The sequence below is a fragment of the Hippocampus comes genome, unplaced genomic scaffold (assembly GCF_001891065.2).
Source record: "Hippocampus comes isolate QL1 unplaced genomic scaffold, H_comes_QL1_v1.1 scaffold43, whole genome shotgun sequence".
NCBI classification, from domain to species: domain Eukaryota; kingdom Metazoa; phylum Chordata; class Actinopteri; order Syngnathiformes; family Syngnathidae; genus Hippocampus; species Hippocampus comes.
The window spans coordinates 416,614-436,786 of record NW_017805276.1 but is presented as its reverse complement, the minus strand read 5'-3'; the positions used below and the strand labels follow the sequence as shown (position 1 = coordinate 436,786).

The window sequence follows — 20,173 nt, the reverse complement described above, 5'->3', positions numbered from 1 at the left end:
AGCACAGATCTACTGTACATATTGTACTAAAGGCGGTTCAACCCAGGTTGCAGAAAGTCGGTTACATGGGATAGAACTGCGAGGCGGCCTCAGATGATTGGATCTCCACCTGAGCCATCTTGAACTGAGTGCACTGCAGCCACTTGCGCAGCGCAAAGGGCGGCGCTCCCGGCGTCTGACCTTGCAGACACTGGTGGTTCACGCGGTTCTGGATGGCCTGGAGACGCAGCTGCAGACCTGCCGACAGGTGCTGATGCGGGGCGGAAGGGAGGGCGGTTAACAATTTGCTTGGATTCTTTTATATTTACGTGGCATTTGCAGGGTTTACCTTGAGGTTGGACTGTATCATGGGTAGCCACATTGGAATAAGCTGAGGGAAAGAATAAAGAGTGAGAAATGATGTTGTCGCTTGTTGCTCACGGGGGTCATCTATTTGCTCCGCTTTGTTTGTATATTAGCAGGATACAGTCAGCCCCCGTTTACGTCGCAGACCAAATCCACAATACTCATTTAAAAAAAAAAAAGTTTTACCTACGGGTTCATTAATACTCAAACCAGTATCGATGCCGCTGTTACCTTGAATCTGTACTGTACTTATACTAAATGCACCGATACTATGACACAAATACCACTCAACCAGCCTGACATACTGGATAGCTTCTGCCCCAGTGTAGTAGGAGTCATGTGAAGATGATTTCAGGTTTTGATTTAAAAGATATGATTGCATCAAACTGAACCGATTCCAATCGTTCCACTTTAAAATACATATCGAGATACGGATCAAATCGCCTTTAATTGCAGAGTTCTCTTTGAAGGAAATGCCATGTTGACTGTACTGACAAGTTCCGTCACATGACAAATGACAACAAGAAACTCATTGAATTACACCCTCACAAAATACCCTTTAAAATTGAACCGTATCTCACCGCATGTATTTTATTCAAGTTATTTTTTAGTTGACACCCAAACGTAACATGGCATCTGTATTCTGTCTATTTTATCCAACGTCAAAGTGGCAACATTTCTTGCAAACCTTGACAAAGATGGTTGAGTTGCACTCCTGCAGCGCTTCCATCAGGCTAATAACATGAAGGCACACCATCTCGACCATCTGAAAAAACAATGAAGCAAAGTTCACCATCGACTCTTCATATGTCATATTTTCACACTTTCGCAAATTTTGCACTTGATGGGCCAGTGAAAGGGGGAGGCCGAGCACTCACCACCTTATTGTGCGCCATGAGCTGCAGAATGCTGGGTGTCACACGACTCCAGAACTCCAGGCCTGTGAGAATGGCGCCGGAAGAGAACTCTGTCTGGTTCTGGTTCTGCAAAGTGGGAGCGGCGGCGGCCTGCTCGCAGTAGATGGTCCACAGCTGGGCAAACATGAAGGCGTGGAACAAAGAGCACATGTGCAGCACGGACGTCTGCGTAGGCAGTGAAAAAGCATCTCGTGAATAAAAGCGGGGCGTCGTCATTTGAACGGCTGCAGTGATTCCAGACGTACCTTCGACTGCTCGGGAAAGCCGATCAGGATGACAATAAGATGGTCCGCGATGTGGGAGCCGGCATCCAAAGGGATGGGCATACAGGAAGTGGAGCCCTGATGCAGGGTGCAATGTGTGAGCGAGCCAAGGAGGAGCCAAGACAGCTGACGCACGTGGGAGACGCATTCGATGAATTCCTTTGGACTGCACAGGAACAATGACATTCATGTCAGCATTCACTAAATGCTATTTTTTTCCCCCCCGCCCAAACAAAGCGAGTCACTGACGCGTCGCCTAAAAGGGCTCGTAACTGCGTATGAATGCCAGAAGTTGCCATCAAAGGACTGCTTTTGTCTAAATGGAACTCCTCAACTCACCTCAAATTGTTTCCTTGGCATCAATCAATGCTTAATTGTGAGTAGCGAAGTGTGCTAAGTGGTTGGCGCATCTGCCTCACACAAAAATTGGCCCGCAAATGCCCTTAAATGGCGAGCACAGCATGTCCCTTGTGAGTCTCACCCTTGCTGCATGGTGGAGGGAGGATGGTAAAGCCAGGGAAGATAACGGACCACGGCTTTGTTGTCACGGTGATTGCCTTTGCTGATCTCCATGGCGGCCACTTGAGCCAAGCCCACTTTAAGGTTTCCTCCAAAAGTGTCCTCGTGCAGCGGCTGGCAGCAAGCCTTCATGTGACTCTGGATGACAACATTGAAAGCGGGCAACAGTATAAACTCTGCCAATAAGAGTGGACTAAAGTGCTCTTGCGATGCAAACGAAGACTCACCTTGAGTTTGGTTAGCGTGTGCATGTCGGCAATGAAATCCAGGAGCTCACTTATGTATTGTCTCATGCATTCCATTGCGGCTGTAGTGCACTGTTAAGGCACAGATTTTATTTTTAGGCTGCCTTTGACTCCAGCTGCTGATTCTAATAAGGTTCTTAGTCAAATCTTACCCCGGGCAATGTAGCGATCATGTGCTTTTGGATGATGGTGGATTCCGCCAGTCGTGTGCCGATATCCGCACAAATAAACTGGCAAAAAATATCACACGCAGCGCATTGAGATTTTGAACATGCATGTCGGCGTGGTGATCTTATTTTTGCTGCGCTTTTTTTTTTACCTGGACCAGCAGTAACAAGTTTGTGTCAGGCAGCGGGGATTTGAACTTGAGAGCTTGAAGCAGCTCCAGCACCACAATGCGCGACATGTAGAACTTATCTCGCTCCTGGATGTGAGGAGATAAGAGAAGGGAGTGAATGTACCGATGCAGCAAGACTGCCTTTTTCTATTATCGCTCTCCCTTACTCATGCTGCGAGGAGAGCATAAACTCACGAGGCTGAATAGAGGAGGAAGGACAGGCGGCGAGAGGGTGGGAGGGAGCCGGAGAATAGACAGACAATAGTGAGGCTGAGGAGTAGATTTAGGCCAGTCCAGATCTCTCCTCCCTGAGTCCCAGGCAGCTCAGATGAGGCTGTCAGGCTGCCTTCTCCCTCCCCGAGGACAGACTGCTCTCTTTGTTCATCCCTTCCACACAAAGCCCAGCTGCCTGTTTACAAACCACACTGTCATCTCCTGGCTTCCCACTTTTGCCTCCCTTTCTCTGTGCCATCATGTTTGCTTATGTTGGTCCGCATGCGCCCAAGGAATGCAAAGCCAGTCCAGGCGTGCCTCACTTTGAAGGGGACATGCCCAAGTAGTCACGTGTAAAAAAAAAAAAAAAAAAAAAATGGAGACCCTAAGACAAATTTCAAACGCCGTGAAAAAATAAGCAGCAGGTTGAGATTGTGGTTTTCCCCCGACAACTTTCACCCACATTCCCAAAAACACACATTAGGTTCACTGATGACTCAAAATTGTCCATAATGTGAGCGTGAAGTTTTATTTGTCCGTATGTGTCCTGCAATTGGCTGGCAACCAGTTCAGAGTGGACCCCATCTCTTGCTAGAGTAGGTTCCAACTCACCCGAATGAGGACAAGCGCTGTTGAAAAGGCATGGATTGATATAAATAAATAAATAAACTATACATCAGCATGTTGCATACGGCGATGAAGCACTTTTTGCTTTTTGACCTCTGTCCAAATGTCAGACTGTGTCCGACTGTGAGGGAACTTCTCTTGCACGGCCCTCTTCAGTTTACCCAACGGTTTGTCCATTTTTTTTTTTCGCTCTAAACTCTCGTCTGCATCATTTATTCAGCATGACAAAGAGAACAAGCAACACACCCAAAAGTAAAAGACGGGCCTCACCAGACGAAATTAAACATTTTAGTATGGAATCCAGACTTAATGCAACAGAAAATCTGTGGGGCACAAGAGAAGCTGATAGATTTCGAGCACAAATGCTCGAAAGTGTGGGTACGCTGTAGACTGAATGCAAAGCAAAAGGTCGGCCAACAGAAGCAACCCTTTTGATCTTTCTTCCATAACAGACAAAGCAAAAATTCATAATTCCTCTTATGAGCCTATCAGGGTTACTATTTTAATACACCTACTGTGTTAACTATCTCCAGTGCATGTGTGGCTTCTGCGCAGCCACACTTGAACTCTGTGAATGAAAATTTAAAGAAGCATGTCACCTTCAGTAAATAGAAACCCGCTAGGCTCACTTGCAGCACCATCCACTGATGCATGCCCTGGCACCCGTCAGCCCCCCCCACACACACACACAAAAAAAGCTCAATTTATAACTTTAACCCTTTCATACAACCGGGACCCGATAACATGATAAGCTGTCCACTGTTAGTAACCGCTGTCCCCGAAAGGGATAAAACCTGATCTGCAAAGACAGGCAAGATGGGTTGAGAACCCTTCCCAGAAATCACTTAAAAAAGAAAAATTGCACAGGAACAAGTTCCAAGAGTAATTGTTGATAGTGACTTTGGGTTTTGAAAAGCGGATATTGTACGGTGAGGAATTGAAGCGAGGGTGGAGAATCAATACTGCAGGAGACATAAAACATGCCCCGTTGACAGCGGCAGACGACTGAGGATCCTCCGGGGCCAAATGCTGTGGCTGCACCTCCGTCTGAGACTGCAACTCAAAAAGCCGCCACAGACCCACGGCCCCTACAGCAAACCAACTCATTATGTTAATCAATACTGGCTGATTGCCTACTTAATCATGTGGGATGCACGGCCACATTTCTGGCTGTCTGGGGAGTCAGGGAAGTAGCGCAGCAGCAAAAGAATGATGACCAAAAGGACTGCGAAACAACACAACTCAACATTTTTAGCAGTGCTAATTTGTTTAAAAGGTTTAAACAAGGTTGCGGCAAAAATAGTCCTTGCATTGTGTCATCAGAAATAAATAATGGGGGATTATTGGACTGTTTCTTCCAGCGCCCTTTTGGAGAAATGAGTACGAACAGAAGAAATCAATCATCGCAAATAAGTGATCCTATCCAGTTGCAGAAAAGCAACAGAAACCCAAACATGGCGTCAGTTGTTTTGCTGTGCTTCAAGAGTCACTGATACAAATGACTCTGATTGGGCCAATATTAATAAGATAGAAGATAAGAAGCTGATTCTTTCAGGGAAATAAAGAACAGAAGAGGGCGTAAAGTCCCAAAGTGGTTTGCTTCGAAATGTAAGCTGTGAATACAACCAAGAGTGACGTACCTTGTTGAATGCTTTGTAGCAGAGTCCACAAAGCTCCACTAAGTAGGAAAGGCTGAAGATGCCGTACTGGATGACAAAGCTCAGCAGCTTGGAGAAAGGCTCCAGAAGGCTCTGTGGGACACAGGAGGTTAGATGTTAAAGGCCAGGATTTGTATAAATTAGCTTCCCCCAAATCTTCTCTGGGCTTACCCGAGTTGCATTTGTCGCTGGAATTTTCAGAAGGCAAATTATAATCCTCAAACTGGAATCCATGGGGCACTGAGGCACAGACAGATTGAAAAAGTTTGAAGAAGAAGACTTTTCAAAGTACAAAAGTTCGTGCGGCTATTTCGCCACGACGTCCAATCATAACACTGGATCGAATTCATGTGGGGATAAAATGATGAGTGACACTTTAATTTGACCTCCAAGGTCAAAAGCGGCAGAGTCACATCAATTACAATCTTGAGACTCAGTCCTATTGAACCTGACAAGGGCACTGCTCCATGCTTTCTCCCGAGCCATAATCACATCAAAGCATATCAGGCGCAGGCTAAGTGAGCGCTGGCGTCGATGGCTACCTTCAGAGGAAGCACAGAGGGCAGTTTAGTGAGGAAGGTCTGGAATTGGTTGCAGATGGTGGTCCACAGGTTGCTCGGGGAGTCCATGGGGAGGGCCTCCATGAAGGTAGCAATGTTGTCCAGGCAGTGCAGCATAGTGCCTCCTGCTGGCAGACTCTTTTTGTTGTTCAACCCCTGCAGGGGGAGGGCACGGAGGCAGAAAAGCACAACTGTGTTATATAATGGCATTCTATAAGCGGTGGAGATTTCCATTTAACTGATCATTCACTTCTGATCAATCACAACGCTCACGACTGCGGCAGCGGATTTAGGACGCCGAAGCACAGATCGATGGTCACACAGGTCACACGCCTCACTGGGCTTTTATTTGTGTCATTTATTTAGCCCAGCAAATCGCAATCAACTGGTGCAGTTGTGAAGGGTAATGAGGCACGTTCTCTTTGAACACCGAAGAAATGTTGTTTCAAAGGGGCTTCTGCCGCCTCAATGGAACCAAAAGGGGCGTCCAATACTTTGACAAGAGCTCCTCCTGGTGGCGAGAAGACGAATGAGGAGAACGCTCACCTCCAGTAGCATATTGAGCGCAGCAACAGAACTCAGCTCATTAAAATCTATCAGCGATGAGGCGAGCGTTCGAAGAAAACTTCCGTCTGCAGAGAAAAAGCGACAAACGGACCTTTTAGTTTTTTGTTTTTTTTTTTGGGGGGGGGGGGTTCCTTTAAGGTTTCGATTGAATTGGAAGTGTGAGGACTTGACCCTTAATGTTGCTTTGGAAGAGTTGTGGGAAGATGCCATTTGGGGCCAGCTGGTGGAACATGCACCGGAGGAACTGCTTAGCGACACCTGCGACATTCCCTGGGATCAACATGCTGCAAAGCACAAGGAGAAGTACAATGTTGGCCACGTGAATTATTACAACTCTTCATCTAGAAAAAAACGTGGATATCTCTGAACGGCAGTGTGACAGCTTCATGTCAAACCTCTCAGCTTGTCCAGAAAAATTAGCACTGGAAGCCAGCCTGAAAGAAGTCAAAGCAGTGGATTAGGCTCCAGGAATGAATCATGCATGCGTCCTGACGGTTAGTTATGAAACGTCATCTAAGTGCCCGTGTGGATGTAGGTTGCAGGGAGGGGTGGGGGTGGGCTGCTCTACCTGCCCACAGACTGCATGATGTCCAAGAGCATAGGAGCAGCCAGATCAGGGCTAAGGTGGATGAACATGGAAAGCACCACCACCGCTAGTCCCAGAGTCTCTTCGTCGTATTCTTCCAACACAGCCGCACAGTCCCGACACCTAAAGTGTCACATAGAAAGTGTCTGATTCTACCTCCATAATCCTTTCCATGCACTAATAATGATAATTATGATGATTTTTTTTTTCAAAACATTATTCATGATTCTAACTTTCACAAATTCCGACATATCTCAGAAATAACATCATTTATTTTGCTGCCTGCTATCATGTGAATGCAAAATGGCTGCCTCATCCTGGCACTTCAGCGAACAGATCCCTTTCCTTTCTTGCAAAATAGAAACGATTATTATCGTTTGAATGATAACAACTTCCGATATTTGAACATCTCATAGCAGTAAAATTATTCCTTCATTCATTCATTTCCCGATCCGCTTATCCTCACAAGGGTCGCGGGGGGTGCTGGAGCCTATCCCAGCTGTCTTCGGGCAGTAGGCGGGGGACACCCTGAACCGGTTGCCAGCCAATCGCAGGGCACACAGAGACAACCAACCATCCGCGCTCATACTCACACCTAGGGACAATTTGGAGTGCTCAATCAGCCTGCCATGCATGTTTTTGGAATGTGGAAGGAAACCAGAGTACCCGGAGAAAACCCACGCGGGCCCGTGGAGAACATGCAAACTCCACACAGGGAGGCCGGGGCTGGAATGGAACCCAGTACCTCCGCACTGTGAGGTCGACGTGCTAACTACCGGACCACCCAGTAAAATTATTTGATTTTCAAAATAAAATTCAATGGGGTATGTCTTCACCGTTATTTTTGCCGGCATTTGTCTGCTGTAAAGCACGGGAAGCTGAAAATGAATTCATTCACCTGTCAGACATTAAGGTCGGCTGCTCATCAATGAATTCTTCAGGTGCGGGGACAAACATGCTCACTGTGCTCGGTGCAGAGAGCAAACTGGTCTTTGTTGGACCTACAGTACAAGAAAATACGTTCTTTAGAGAAAAAAAATGAAGTTCTTGGGGTAATGCAAAAAAAAAAAAAAAAAAAAAAAAAAAAAAAGAATGAATGAATGACCTGTGTCCCAGGTGCTGATGTTGTGCGGCGCACTGGACTGATGCTCCAGCTGCCTCTTCATCAGTTGGCTCATGGTCAGTGCGCCCAGAGAACCTCGCTTCACCTGACGGTACTGAGCTGAAGGTCACACAAAAACAAACACACTCAGGTTCGCATCGCTGTTAAAGTATCCGTGCATTGGAAAATGGATGTTTCAAGGATGACAAAACAGATGGGTGAATTCACCTAACTGTGACATCACACCGTTTAGCCACCGTGTATCAACGGTGCTTATTACTGCAGAGCTACTTTAGTTACTAAATAAAGGTAAGGCATGTTTTAAGAATCCTACCCGATACTGACGAGCGGTGGCTCGTTTCGGGCATTGCGGCTTCAAGTGTTGGCGCTGAGGAAGATTCTCGCGGCTTTTCCAAGGTAGACAGTGCTTGGTTATCTGTATGGTGACACAAACTCTCAGCTAATCAATCATCCATCAAAGCATCTATACCACTTAGCGTCATTAGCTTCATTGGCGAAAAGCATGCTAACCGCACTACCATTGTCTCACACAAAACTAAAGCGGGCTTTGGATAGTTCTCACTCACCTGTGTCCGTGGCCTGCTCGTTGCCAAGCTTATCAAACGTGTTGAACGAGATGTCCAGGTACTCCCTCTGGATGGCGCTCACAGCGATCTTCCTCTGCTTCCGCTGTCGAGGAACGATCTGAATTTTAAACTCGGCCTCGTCATTGTCGTCGCCGTCGTGCGGTTTGAGTTCGCTGTCTGCTTCATCGCCCATGTCGTCATCGTCCTCGTCGTCGCCGTACTCTTCCTCGTCGTTGCTTCTCTCCGGTGAAGACAGAGGTTCTGTTTGATCTTCCGGGATGCCCAAGAAGATGGTCCTGCCGGAGGGGCTCGAGCCCTTGGCCTCCTCGAGTGCGCCGAATGCCTCGTCCACCGAGGTGTCTGGCACATGGGGCGTCTTCCTCAGCAGGTCCCTCTTCTGCTTCAGGGTCATGATGGGGCTCTCGTGGCAGATGTTCCCCATTCGCTCAGGTAGTTCCAAAGAACTTGAAGGAGTCAGTTTCTTTTCCAAAAGCACTTCTCCGGTCAGACGTTCTGTGATCTTCTTGTCACCGGAGCAGTCCTCCACACTGACCTGCACCACAGGGGACAGCCGCAATGTGTTACTACTCGCGGGAGAAGCCAGAACTTTTGGACTTCCATTGAACTTTGATCCTGTTATGGTGTTGAGGTCAAAGTCCTCGTCACTCTCAACAATCCTGAGTGGAGGCAAGGGTTCAAACACTAAGGAGTCGCTGTCGGACATGGAGAGCAGGGAGTGTTTCTCCGGTATGGAGGTGCAGTCGGAGGAGAGGTCAATGAGGTCTTGGTCCTCCTTTCCTGCAGCTGACCCCCCAGCAGAGCCGTGATCCCGCTTGTCCTCAAAGGTCTCCATGCAGCTGAGGCGCACCTCGGGGATGACGGGTTTGGAGATGTCGGACTGCCCGCCTCGAGAGCCCCGCCTGTCCACTGCGTCGTTGCCCTCCACTCGAACCCAAGAGCCATCGGACGATCCTTTGCCATGACGCCTGGTGTGGGCGGCAGTCGACGGAGGCAGGACAACAGGGGGTGCCTGTAAATCGCAGCGGTCGATGCAGGATTTGCGTCGATGTTCATCGAGGTTGAAGAGGATCGAGTCAGTATTGGAGATGTCCAGAGACTTCTGCTTGTTCATGGCCTGCAGACGCTTCTTCCTGGTGCTCTCCTCCCTCACGCAGTGCAGGATGCTGTCCTGAAGTGCACTGGCTTCCCGATACTCGGACAGCTCAATTTCGCCTGACGTGGGTAAAGAGCACTGATGAGACATCCGGGAAACAAAATTCTGGATGTCATCAGGGAGCGGAAATGTTTCCCACTCTTACTTTTCTTTGCGTTCAGCTCAACTGGTTGGTATTTCACAGACTTGCTCCCACCAATTCTCTTCAGGCGAGCAAAGAAGGTTTGTGACTCCTTGTTAGCGGCTCCGGTGGGTGTGTCATGAACATCTGACTCATCAAACACACTATCTTCTTCTGAAATACAGGAAAGAAATGTCGAATGAAGAGCAATCACGAGCCGACTTGTCCATAGTGCTGAAAATTGCCAACAAAACTTTTAGGAAGCTCTATTCTTAATCACCTGTAACCTGATGACATGAAAAACTGTCCACTGTAGTAACCGCTGTCCCTGGAAGGGTTAACCTCAACTTTTACCTCTATCTCGATTGCACCAGCCCTCTCGCATTCACATACATACATACATACATACATACATACATACATACATACATATACTTCATATGTTCGGAATATTTTGAAGGTTCCAGAAGGGGAGCCATTCCATCATTGATTTTGCAAGTGACAAATGCTTGTGCCTTAATCTTTATGATTCCATCAAAAATAATGGATAAGTCCATCCGTCCGTCCATCCATTTTCTGATCCGCTTTATCCTCACAAGGGTCGCGGGGGTGCTGGAGCCTATCCAAGCTGTCTTCCGGCGGTAGGTGGGGGACACCCTGAACCGGTTGCCAGCCAATCGCAGGGCACACAGAGACAAAGAAACATCCGCGCTCACACTCACACCTCGGGACAATTTGGAGTGTTCAATGAGCCTGCCATGCATGTTTTTGGACCGAGAGAGGAAACCCGAGTACCCGGAGAAAACCCACGCAGAACCGGGGAGAACATGCAAACTCCACACAGGAAGGCGGCAGCCGGGATGGAACCCACAACCTCTGCACTGTGAGGTCGACGCGCTAACCACTTGAGCACCGGGCCGCAATGTATAAAAGTCTGCATTTAAATTTTCGGACCTGTAGTCAATGGTACTTATTCAGGTCCGTGCTCAAGATAAACATTTTCACCTTTTTCCTTTTCACTGTAGCGGCTCATGTTGGAGTTGTCACTGTAGAGGGGGCCGGCAGTGGCGTGGGGACGGCAGCTGTGATACTGAGCGTTCAGGGTGTTGATGGTAATGTAGATCAGATGGAGGACAACTTTGCTGCCATCCATTTCTCTGTAAGGATACTGAAAAATGACACTCAGTTAGATGACACCTACACCACCTAACAGTGATGGGAAGAAGTAACATAGGCTATTTTTTTGTTTGTCAGTTCACAAAGTTAGTGTTACAATGTGAACACATTGTTTCGATAGTATGTGTACAATGATTTATTTGTTTTTTCTTTTCAGTAAGGGGACTATGCAAGTTAATATAGACAAACGGTACAGGGAAGAGTTGTGAAAATAAAGTTTTAAAAAAATATTGTATATAATGGAAAAGAAAGATTGATTTTTACGTTTTACTTGAGTCCTTAAGAACATTTCAGAATCTGTACTTTTTTAACTTGTATTTCTTAGGTCGTCTACTTTTACCAGGGTAATTTTTATTCAATCAAGACCAGCACTTAAGTACTGCGTGTAAGTCATTTTGCCTCCTCGGCAATCTGATGACTGCTGCAGTGAAATATAGTGGCTAGAAATCCTAAAAGGTGAAAGTGTACCTTATACAGAATGACCAGCAGGGCTTTGAGCCACATCTGTCTGATGTGTGGCCTCAAGGCCCAAAGTGAGCATCGGGGCGGCTGCTGGAAATAGTGTCTTAGCTGAGGACACGTGCAGTACTTTAAGACCTGGACCACCAGGGGGAGCAGCTGCTTCCCTAAACCGATGTTATAGTCCATGACCTGAAAGAAGTGACAATGGACGCTTCAGCCTACATGGCGCACACTTTTCTATTCATGAAAAAGCACATGCACACACACATTAATAAGTGATCATTTATCATAAAAGTCAGTCACCTGTGCAATACCGGCAATGAAAGCATTGAAGCATGTCGAGGTGCGCATCTTCTGAGGCGCAATCATGAAGCAGCCCTCCTGCTGGTCGTAACCCAGCAACACATACAGGTGACGCTTCACCGTGTTGAAGGCCTTGGCGCTGCCAATGTCTGCCTCGGCACTGCTCTTGTCTTTGGCCATGAATTTCATGAGTACCATGATGAGCTGGTGAACAGTCTGGTGGTCGATGCCAGCGTCCTCTGGGAGCAGGTCTCGGATGATGCTGTCGTCTTCAGGAGACAGCGTGTGGCCTGCATGAGAGACTGAGGTAGTTGGAGTGTTGGAACAAATGTGCTGTCGGGTATTGGGGATTGGTCGGGGTTATAAAAAGAGGCAGGAGGCTCGTGTACTGTCATCTCTCGTCCATCTGAGCTGAGCGGAGTACACACATGCGCGAAATTGTTGGTAACCTACCGTTCATGAAATAAAAACAATACAGTAATGCAAGAAAGAAAAACATTGTCATGATCCTGTTCTTGGGTTTCTCCAGCAGGTGGCGGTGGAAGGCTTCTCTTCCAGGGTGCACTCCTGCTGCCAATTGGATCATCGTGTTTCAGTCATGTATTTAAGGACTGCCAAGATCCCATGCCTCTTGTCAGATTATTGACCTTGTTGCTGCTCTTGCTCAAGTGTTGTTTTCGAGCTTTCTCGATCTCGTCGTTGACTCTTTGCATCTAGTTCCTTGGTAGGAAGTATTTATATTATTTTGTTTTTGATCTTGCTCCTGTTTTTGTTTCGCGCAAGTGGACTCTAGTTATTTCATCTGTATTCTCGGATGAACTATTTCCTTGCCTTTTGCAAGCGCTTTTTATTAATGTATTGCTTTTCCTGGTCCTTGTTGACTGGTGATTTCTGTTTCTACTTTTTCGGTGCACTTTTGTTATTCAATAAATGTTTTGTGTCTACGTTTGTGGGATCCGATCGCCATTCAGTTCGTTCCCAAGCTTGAAAAACATAATGAATAAAAATGTAAATAAAATTAACCAATGAGAATCAGATATTGGTTTTGAATTTTGGTTCAACAGAATTATTTTAAAAAACAAACTCGTGACACAGGCTTGGACAAAAATGGTCGGACCCTTCACTTATTTGTTGTTGCGCAACCTTTTGAGGTGATTTTCGTAACTTTCAATGAGACTTCTGCATCGCTCAGCAGGTATTTTTGGCCCACTCTTCATGAGCAAACTGCTCCATTTGTCTCCGGTTTGGAGGGTGCTTTCTCCAGATGGCATTTATCAGCTCCTTTCACGGATGTCTAATAAGTTTTAGATCGGAGCTCCTAGAAGGTCATTTCAGAATAGTCCATTGATTTGCTGCCGCTGTTGGGTGTTTTTAGCTGTACGTATCGGGTCATTACCCTGTGGGAAGACTAATGACCTGCGAACACTGGGCGGCACATTTCTCTCGAGAATACCTTGATAGTCTAGAGTTCCTTCTTTCATTAACGGAGGGGTGCCAACAATTTTGTCTGTGCGAGTAGAATACATATCGCTGGCGTCGGGATGACACCTCCTCCTATGTCACAATTTGGTCAATTTGTTTTTGTTTTTTTTTCACAAATCTATCCACTTTGTGAATCCACAATATTGGTGTTGTTTTCACAAATTACTGACCGATCTAAAGTGTGAGATGTTAATTAATATTCATGGTTGATTAAACATACCATTCTGGGCTCTCCTGAAAAGTGATGAGTAAGCGTTTTATTTAATGTATTGTACATATTAAGTGGAGGAGTAAAGTAGTTTCACATTTGGAGGTTTTACTTACCTGGCAGGACTTTCTCGATCATATCACCAAGTGTTGGGGCAGAGTGCTCTTGCCTGGTAAGCCTGAGAGCTACAAACCAAATATGAAGAACACAGATTAGTGGTGCGACAGGAGAAGGTGTCACACATCTGGGCGCACGCAAACGTTTTCTAAATTATCAGTCCACGATCAGTTTCTGTGATTAGTTGAAGCCCTGCACTTGTTTTAAAACAACCCAGTCCCATTCCGGCAAGAGTGAGCTGCCGTCAATACTTCAGGTCGGTACATTCCGTCCGGATCGTCGGTGAGAACGGACGCACACCTGACACTCAGCCCAAGACAGAAAAAAATAAAACTGTGTTGTATATCTTTCAGTCCCACAGACCTCAATGCAAGGTGTCCCATTTTTTTTTTTTTTTACTTCACCAAGCACACTGTGCGTGTATGTGGCTTTTATTTATTTATTTTTCTTTATTTGGCTGCTGGCGCCGGATAATGTTACTGCTGAATATTCATAAACTGTAATGTTTTCTGAGCAAATTAGGTGGGCTGGATTGCTAACATCACAGTCTCACAAATTCAGAGTGCACCAAGACATCTTGGGTTTAGTTCACCTTTGAGGGAAAAAAAAATACACAGAAGATGGGATGTTGTAAGAAATGTTTAGGCCGGGATTAAGACTAAAATGGAGACCCTGGACTTTGCTTCGTAAGCTACATTTTGTTGTTGTTGTGGTGCTGATATTTTTGTGGGTTTTTGTCATGTGGTTATGTTGTTGTTCTTGTCTCTTGTTGTATGTATTAATGTTGGTAACTAAAAAAAAAAAATGAGACCAATCTAAATCACTGCAAAAATTTGCGACCTACAACCCATAACACTCAATCAAAATGTGAGCAATCGTTTTGAGGGGGGAAATGAAAATACACCCCTGAAAAAATGTGGGTGCAAACGTGTACACAAGTTCTTATAATTGAGAACGCGGCTGTGTTCAAAAATTACCAATCACATTCAAAATTAACCTTGGTTTGATCAGACCAGAATACATTTTCTCCAGTGCATTTAGGAACCTTTTGGCCGTGATTTCAAAAGGTATGTCTGGAGCAATCACCGCTTTGCTCAATACTAAAAGAACACATGCAGGATACATTTGAGCGGAGGGGACTAAGTGACCAATCCACACTACTCACATTGTCGGTTGCTCAGTGATTCGGGGAGTGAGAATGCCCGCTTGGACTCTGGCGGGCCGCCCTTCACGCTGTCACGCAGTGAGCGTACGCTCTTCTGCTGGTTCCTGGCAAAGCGCGCCCGTCGTATTTTCCACATTGCTGCATCGCTGAGGTTCGCCACATTGGTTCGCACGGCAGTGATGGCTGTCAAAAGACAGGTTGTTAGGAATTTAGAATATAAATGGACTGTGATGTGGCTGTCGCAAGTAAAACGAAGGTGTGGGACTTTGGCGTTATCATACTTGTAGGAAAAGGGAACTCCTTATTACAGTCCAGGTGCAACTGAGCCTCCAGTGATAATGTTTCAAAGCGGTTGACGAAAAACTCCCAGCTGAGAGCAGGTACGTCTTTCTTCAGGAAATGAAGCAAAAGTAGTTTGCTGAGGATGACGGGCCGATCCCTCACGACAGTGTCAAACTGGAAATCCAGGCAGAGACACAAGCCCTGCATAGCACAACGCCAATAAGTGCAGGAACACAAAATGTTGCACAAATACAAAACTGAAATGAATTCCTGGTAATGCAGCCCATTCATTTTTTTCTGCATGCATCACTAGAAAGAACGAGTTTTGTGTCTTCAGGATATTTGTGGGATCCGATCGCCATTCAGTTCGTTCCCAAGCTTGAAAAACATAATGAATAAAAATGTAAATAAAATTAACCAATGAGAATCAGATATTGGTTTTGAATTTTGGTTCAACAGAATTATTTTAAAAAACAAACTCGTGACACAGGCTTGGACAAAAATGGTCGGACCCTTCACTTATTTGTTGTTGCGCAACCTTTTGAGGTGATTTTCGTAACTTTCAATGAGACTTCTGCATCGCTCAGCAGGTATTTTTGGCCCACTCTTCATGAGCAAACTGCTCCATTTGTCTCCGGTTTGGAGGGTGCTTTCTCCAGATGGCATTTATCAGCTCCTTTCACGGATGTCTAATAAGTTTTAGATCGGAGCTCCTAGAAGGTCATTTCAGAATAGTCCATTGATTTGCTGCCGCTGTTGGGTGTTTTTAGCTGTACGTATCGGGTCATTACCCTGTGGGAAGACTAATGACCTGCGAACACTGGGCGGCACATTTCTCTCGAGAATACCTTGATAGTCTAGAGTTCCTTCTTTCATTAACGGAGGGGTGCCAACAATTTTGTCTGTGCGAGTAGAATACATATCGCTGGCGTCGGGATGACACCTCCTCCTATGTCACAATTTGGTCAATTTGTTTTTGTTTTTTTTTCACAAATCTATCCACTTTGTGAATCCACAATATTGGTGTTGTTTTCACAAATTACTGACCGATCTAAAGTGTGAGATGTTAATTAATATTCATGGTTGATTAAACATACCATTCTGGGCTCTCCTGAAAAGTGATGAGTAAGCGTTTTATTTAATGTATTGTACATATTAAGTGGAGGAGTAAAGTAGTTTCACATTTGGAGGTTTTACTTACCTGGCAGGACTTTCTCGATCATATCACCAAGTGTTGGGGCAGAGTGCTCTTGCCTGGTAAGCCTGAGAGCTACAAACCAAATATGAAGAACACAGATTAGTGGTGCGACAGGAGAAGGTGTCACACATCTGGGCGCACGCAAACGTTTTCTAAATTATCAGTCCACGATCAGTTTCTGTGATTAGTTGAAGCCCTGCACTTGTTTTAAAACAACCCAGTCCCATTCCGGCAAGAGTGAGCTGCCGTCAATACTTCAGGTCGGTACATTCCGTCCGGATCGTCGGTGAGAACGGACGCACACCTGACACTCAGCCCAAGACAGAAAAAAATAAAACTGTGTTGTATATCTTTCAGTCCCACAGACCTCAATGCAAGGTGTCCCATTTTTTTTTTTTTTTACTTCACCAAGCACACTGTGCGTGTATGTGGCTTTTATTTATTTATTTTTCTTTATTTGGCTGCTGGCGCCGGATAATGTTACTGCTGAATATTCATAAACTGTAATGTTTTCTGAGCAAATTAGGTGGGCTGGATTGCTAACATCACAGTCTCACAAATTCAGAGTGCACCAAGACATCTTGGGTTTAGTTCACCTTTGAGGGAAAAAAAAATACACAGAAGATGGGATGTTGTAAGAAATGTTTAGGCCGGGATTAAGACTAAAATGGAGACCCTGGACTTTGCTTCGTAAGCTACATTTTGTTGTTGTTGTGGTGCTGATATTTTTGTGGGTTTTTGTCATGTGGTTATGTTGTTGTTCTTGTCTCTTGTTGTATGTATTAATGTTGGTAACTAAAAAAAAAAAATGAGACCAATCTAAATCACTGCAAAAATTTGCGACCTACAACCCATAACACTCAATCAAAATGTGAGCAATCGTTTTGAGGGGGGAAATGAAAATACACCCCTGAAAAAATGTGGGTGCAAACGTGTACACAAGTTCTTATAATTGAGAACGCGGCTGTGTTCAAAAATTACCAATCACATTCAAAATTAACCTTGGTTTGATCAGACCAGAATACATTTTCTCCAGTGCATTTAGGAACCTTTTGGCCGTGATTTCAAAAGGTATGTCTGGAGCAATCACCGCTTTGCTCAATACTAAAAGAACACATGCAGGATACATTTGAGCGGAGGGGACTAAGTGACCAATCCACACTACTCACATTGTCGGTTGCTCAGTGATTCGGGGAGTGAGAATGCCCGCTTGGACTCTGGCGGGCCGCCCTTCACGCTGTCACGCAGTGAGCGTACGCTCTTCTGCTGGTTCCTGGCAAAGCGCGCCCGTCGTATTTTCCACATTGCTGCATCGCTGAGGTTCGCCACATTGGTTCGCACGGCAGTGATGGCTGTCAAAAGACAGGTTGTTAGGAATTTAGAATATAAATGGACTGTGATGTGGCTGTCGCAAGTAAAACGAAGGGGTGGGACTTTGGCGTTATCATACTTGTAGGAAAAGGGAACTCCTTATTACAGTCCAGGTGCAACTGAGCCTCCAGTGATAATGTTTCAAAGCGGTTGACGAAAAACTCCCAGCTGAGAGCAGGTACGTCTTTCTTCAGGAAATGAAGCAAAAGTAGTTTGCTGAGGATGACGGGCCGATCCCTCACGACAGTGTCAAACTGGAAATCCAGGCAGAGACACAAGCCCTGCATAGCACAACGCCAATAAGTGCAGGAACACAAAATGTTGCACAAATACAAAACTGAAATGAATTCCTGGTAATGCAGCCCATTCATTTTTTTCTGCATGCATCACTAGAAAGAACGAGTTTTGTGTCTTCAGGATAAAGAAAGGCTTTTGCTGTGAGCTGAAGGCCTGTGTGAGGTGTTGACCTGCAACGCTGGCCTCTTGATGGTGTCCAGCAGCAGTCTCGCTCGGGTGGCCACAGCCGGGTTGACATCCTCCACCGAAGCCAGGAAGCAACAAAAGGCGTGCGCCAAAGAGTACTTGAGCAGGTGGTTTTTAGTCACCGCGCCAATGTCGAGGAAGCGGCACAGCACCGCAACCTTCTCCACTATGAGAATAGAAAGAACAAGAAAAAAATTTCGTCATAGGAGGAGTATATTTATAATGAAGATTGTCACGATAATGCGCTTGAATTTGCTGGAATATACCGTGTAGTGATCCATTTTCTACAGCACTTGTTCGCATTATAGCAGATAAACCATTCACGCTACCGTACAATATAGAATCATAACCGTACACATGCACAGGAAGGAACTCCACACAAGGAAAGATGAGATTTGAACCCTTCACATCACAACTATGTGGCAGATGTACTGAATTCTACGTAACCATACACATGAAAATAAAAACCAATCAAGCGGCAGGTTTTGCCACGCATTTGTTGAAGTTGCTTTCACCGCTGCACTACTCCAGAATGAACACTGGATGTCAGTGTTGGCATAATAACATTGACGTAGCCTGTCGGTCACGTCACACTTGAGGAAACGTGTTCGCTGAATCACAAGTGGTTATTCCAACAAAAGATTAGTTGGGCTTTGGGAAGATTGAAATATCACATTCATGTTGACATTAATTTAAATGTAAGCATATCTTAAACCCACTAGGCTGACAACACTTGGCTAAGAGATAAATTTGTTTACACGGCAATATGGACGAATAAATCAACACAAGCCTGGATTGCCAGTCCATCAGAGGACATATCACTGATTCTCTCAAGGTCAATTTGCAGCCAGGACATATCCCTGATTCTCTCAAGGTCAACTTGCAGCCAATAACAAGGTGGTTAAAAAAAAAAAAAAAAACATCATATCAAGCCGTCAATTCTTATTTGCCGGGTATTGGAGCTGCACTGTAACCATGACAACAAGGGAGGAGATGGTTAGCAGTGGTGTAGGACGTACGTCATAGAAAAGGAAAGGGGGTCTTGTTCAGATGGTTCACTCGTACACTTACAAATCACAATTTTCGGACGTTAGGGCAATTATGATAACCGGTGTTTATACTTTTTTTTTCACAAATCTATCCACTTTGTGAATCCACAATATTGGTGTTGTTTTCACAAATTACTGACCGATCTAAAGTGTGAGATGTTAATTAATATTCATGGTTGATTAAACATACCATTCTGGGCTCTCCTGAAAAGTGATGAGTAAGCGTTTTATTTAATGTATTGTACATATTAAGTGGAGGAGTAAAGTAGTTTCACATTTGGAGGTTTTACTTACCTGGCAGGACTTTCTCGATCATATCACCAAGTGTTGGGGCAGAGTGCTCTTGCCTGGTAAGCCTGAGAGCTACAAACCAAATATGAAGAACACAGATTAGTGGTGCGACAGGAGAAGGTGTCACACATCTGGGCGCACGCAAACGTTTTCTAAATTATCAGTCCACGATCAGTTTCTGTGATTAGTTGAAGCCCTGCACTTGTTTTAAAACAACCCAGTCCCATTCCGGCAAGAGTGAGCTGCCGTCAATACTTCAGGTCGGTACATTCCGTCCGGATCGTCGGTGAGAACGGACGCACACCTGACACTCAGCCCAAGACAGAAAAAAATAAAACTGTGTTGTATATCTTTCAGTCCCACAGACCTCAATGCAAGGTGTCCCATTTTTTTTTTTTTTTACTTCACCAAGCACACTGTGCGTGTATGTGGCTTTTATTTATTTATTTTTCTTTATTTGGCTGCTGGCGCCGGATAATGTTACTGCTGAATATTCATAAACTGTAATGTTTTCTGAGCAAATTAGGTGGGCTGGATTGCTAACATCACAGTCTCACAAATTCAGAGTGCACCAAGACATCTTGGGTTTAGTTCACCTTTGAGGGAAAAAAAAATACACAGAAGATGGGATGTTGTAAGAAATGTTTAGGCCGGGATTAAGACTAAAATGGAGACCCTGGACTTTGCTTCGTAAGCTACATTTTGTTGTTGTTGTGGTGCTGATATTTTTGTGGGTTTTTGTCATGTGGTTATGTTGTTGTTCTT

At 45.2% G+C, this 20,173-nt stretch overlaps 3 protein-coding genes across 3 annotated transcripts in view; all 3 read right to left on the bottom strand.

Annotated features, from left to right (window-relative positions):
* Positions 1-45: 45 nt before the first annotated feature.
* unc79 (unc-79 homolog, NALCN channel complex subunit) overlaps positions 46-20,173 on the bottom strand; it is a 43,929-nt gene continuing 23,801 nt past the window's right edge. Inside the window, exons 24-52 of the mRNA XM_019870265.1 lie at positions 18,053-18,234; positions 17,665-17,866; positions 17,384-17,566; positions 16,214-16,286; positions 15,264-15,273; positions 11,763-12,095; positions 11,466-11,648; positions 10,827-10,989; positions 9,846-9,995; positions 8,527-9,759; positions 8,274-8,375; positions 7,943-8,059; positions 7,736-7,838; positions 6,820-6,960; positions 6,647-6,685; positions 6,423-6,535; positions 6,231-6,316; positions 5,667-5,840; positions 5,296-5,364; positions 5,107-5,217; positions 2,609-2,713; positions 2,442-2,519; positions 2,272-2,361; positions 2,007-2,182; positions 1,508-1,691; positions 1,224-1,427; positions 1,034-1,111; positions 329-370; positions 46-250 (exon numbers count right to left, since the gene is read on the bottom strand). Coding sequence (XP_019725824.1) covers positions 62-250; positions 329-370; positions 1,034-1,111; positions 1,224-1,427; positions 1,508-1,691; positions 2,007-2,182; positions 2,272-2,361; positions 2,442-2,519; positions 2,609-2,713; positions 5,107-5,217; positions 5,296-5,364; positions 5,667-5,840; positions 6,231-6,316; positions 6,423-6,535; positions 6,647-6,685; positions 6,820-6,960; positions 7,736-7,838; positions 7,943-8,059; positions 8,274-8,375; positions 8,527-9,759; positions 9,846-9,995; positions 10,827-10,989; positions 11,466-11,648; positions 11,763-12,095; positions 15,264-15,273; positions 16,214-16,286; positions 17,384-17,566; positions 17,665-17,866; positions 18,053-18,234 — 4,913 coding nt within the window. The 3' untranslated portion in view covers positions 46-61. The remainder of the gene's footprint in view (positions 251-328; positions 371-1,033; positions 1,112-1,223; positions 1,428-1,507; positions 1,692-2,006; positions 2,183-2,271; positions 2,362-2,441; positions 2,520-2,608; positions 2,714-5,106; positions 5,218-5,295; positions 5,365-5,666; positions 5,841-6,230; positions 6,317-6,422; positions 6,536-6,646; positions 6,686-6,819; positions 6,961-7,735; positions 7,839-7,942; positions 8,060-8,273; positions 8,376-8,526; positions 9,760-9,845; positions 9,996-10,826; positions 10,990-11,465; positions 11,649-11,762; positions 12,096-15,263; positions 15,274-16,213; positions 16,287-17,383; positions 17,567-17,664; positions 17,867-18,052; positions 18,235-20,173) is intronic.
* On the bottom strand, positions 13,500-15,244 carry LOC109516069 (protein unc-79 homolog). Its single transcript, XM_019870263.1, has 3 exons — positions 15,016-15,244; positions 14,735-14,917; positions 13,500-13,637 (listed from the first exon to the last, which is right to left on the bottom strand). The coding sequence occupies exons 1-3, from the start codon at positions 15,221-15,223 to the stop codon at positions 13,561-13,563; spliced, it is 468 nt and encodes a 155-aa protein (XP_019725822.1). The 5' UTR covers positions 15,224-15,244; the 3' UTR covers positions 13,500-13,560.
* Positions 19,343-20,173, bottom strand: part of LOC109516070 (protein unc-79 homolog) — a 3,979-nt gene continuing 3,148 nt past the window's right edge. Inside the window, exon 3 of the mRNA XM_019870264.1 lies at positions 19,343-19,480. Within this exon, the coding sequence (XP_019725823.1) occupies positions 19,404-19,480 (77 nt within the window). The 3' untranslated portion in view covers positions 19,343-19,403. The remainder of the gene's footprint in view (positions 19,481-20,173) is intronic.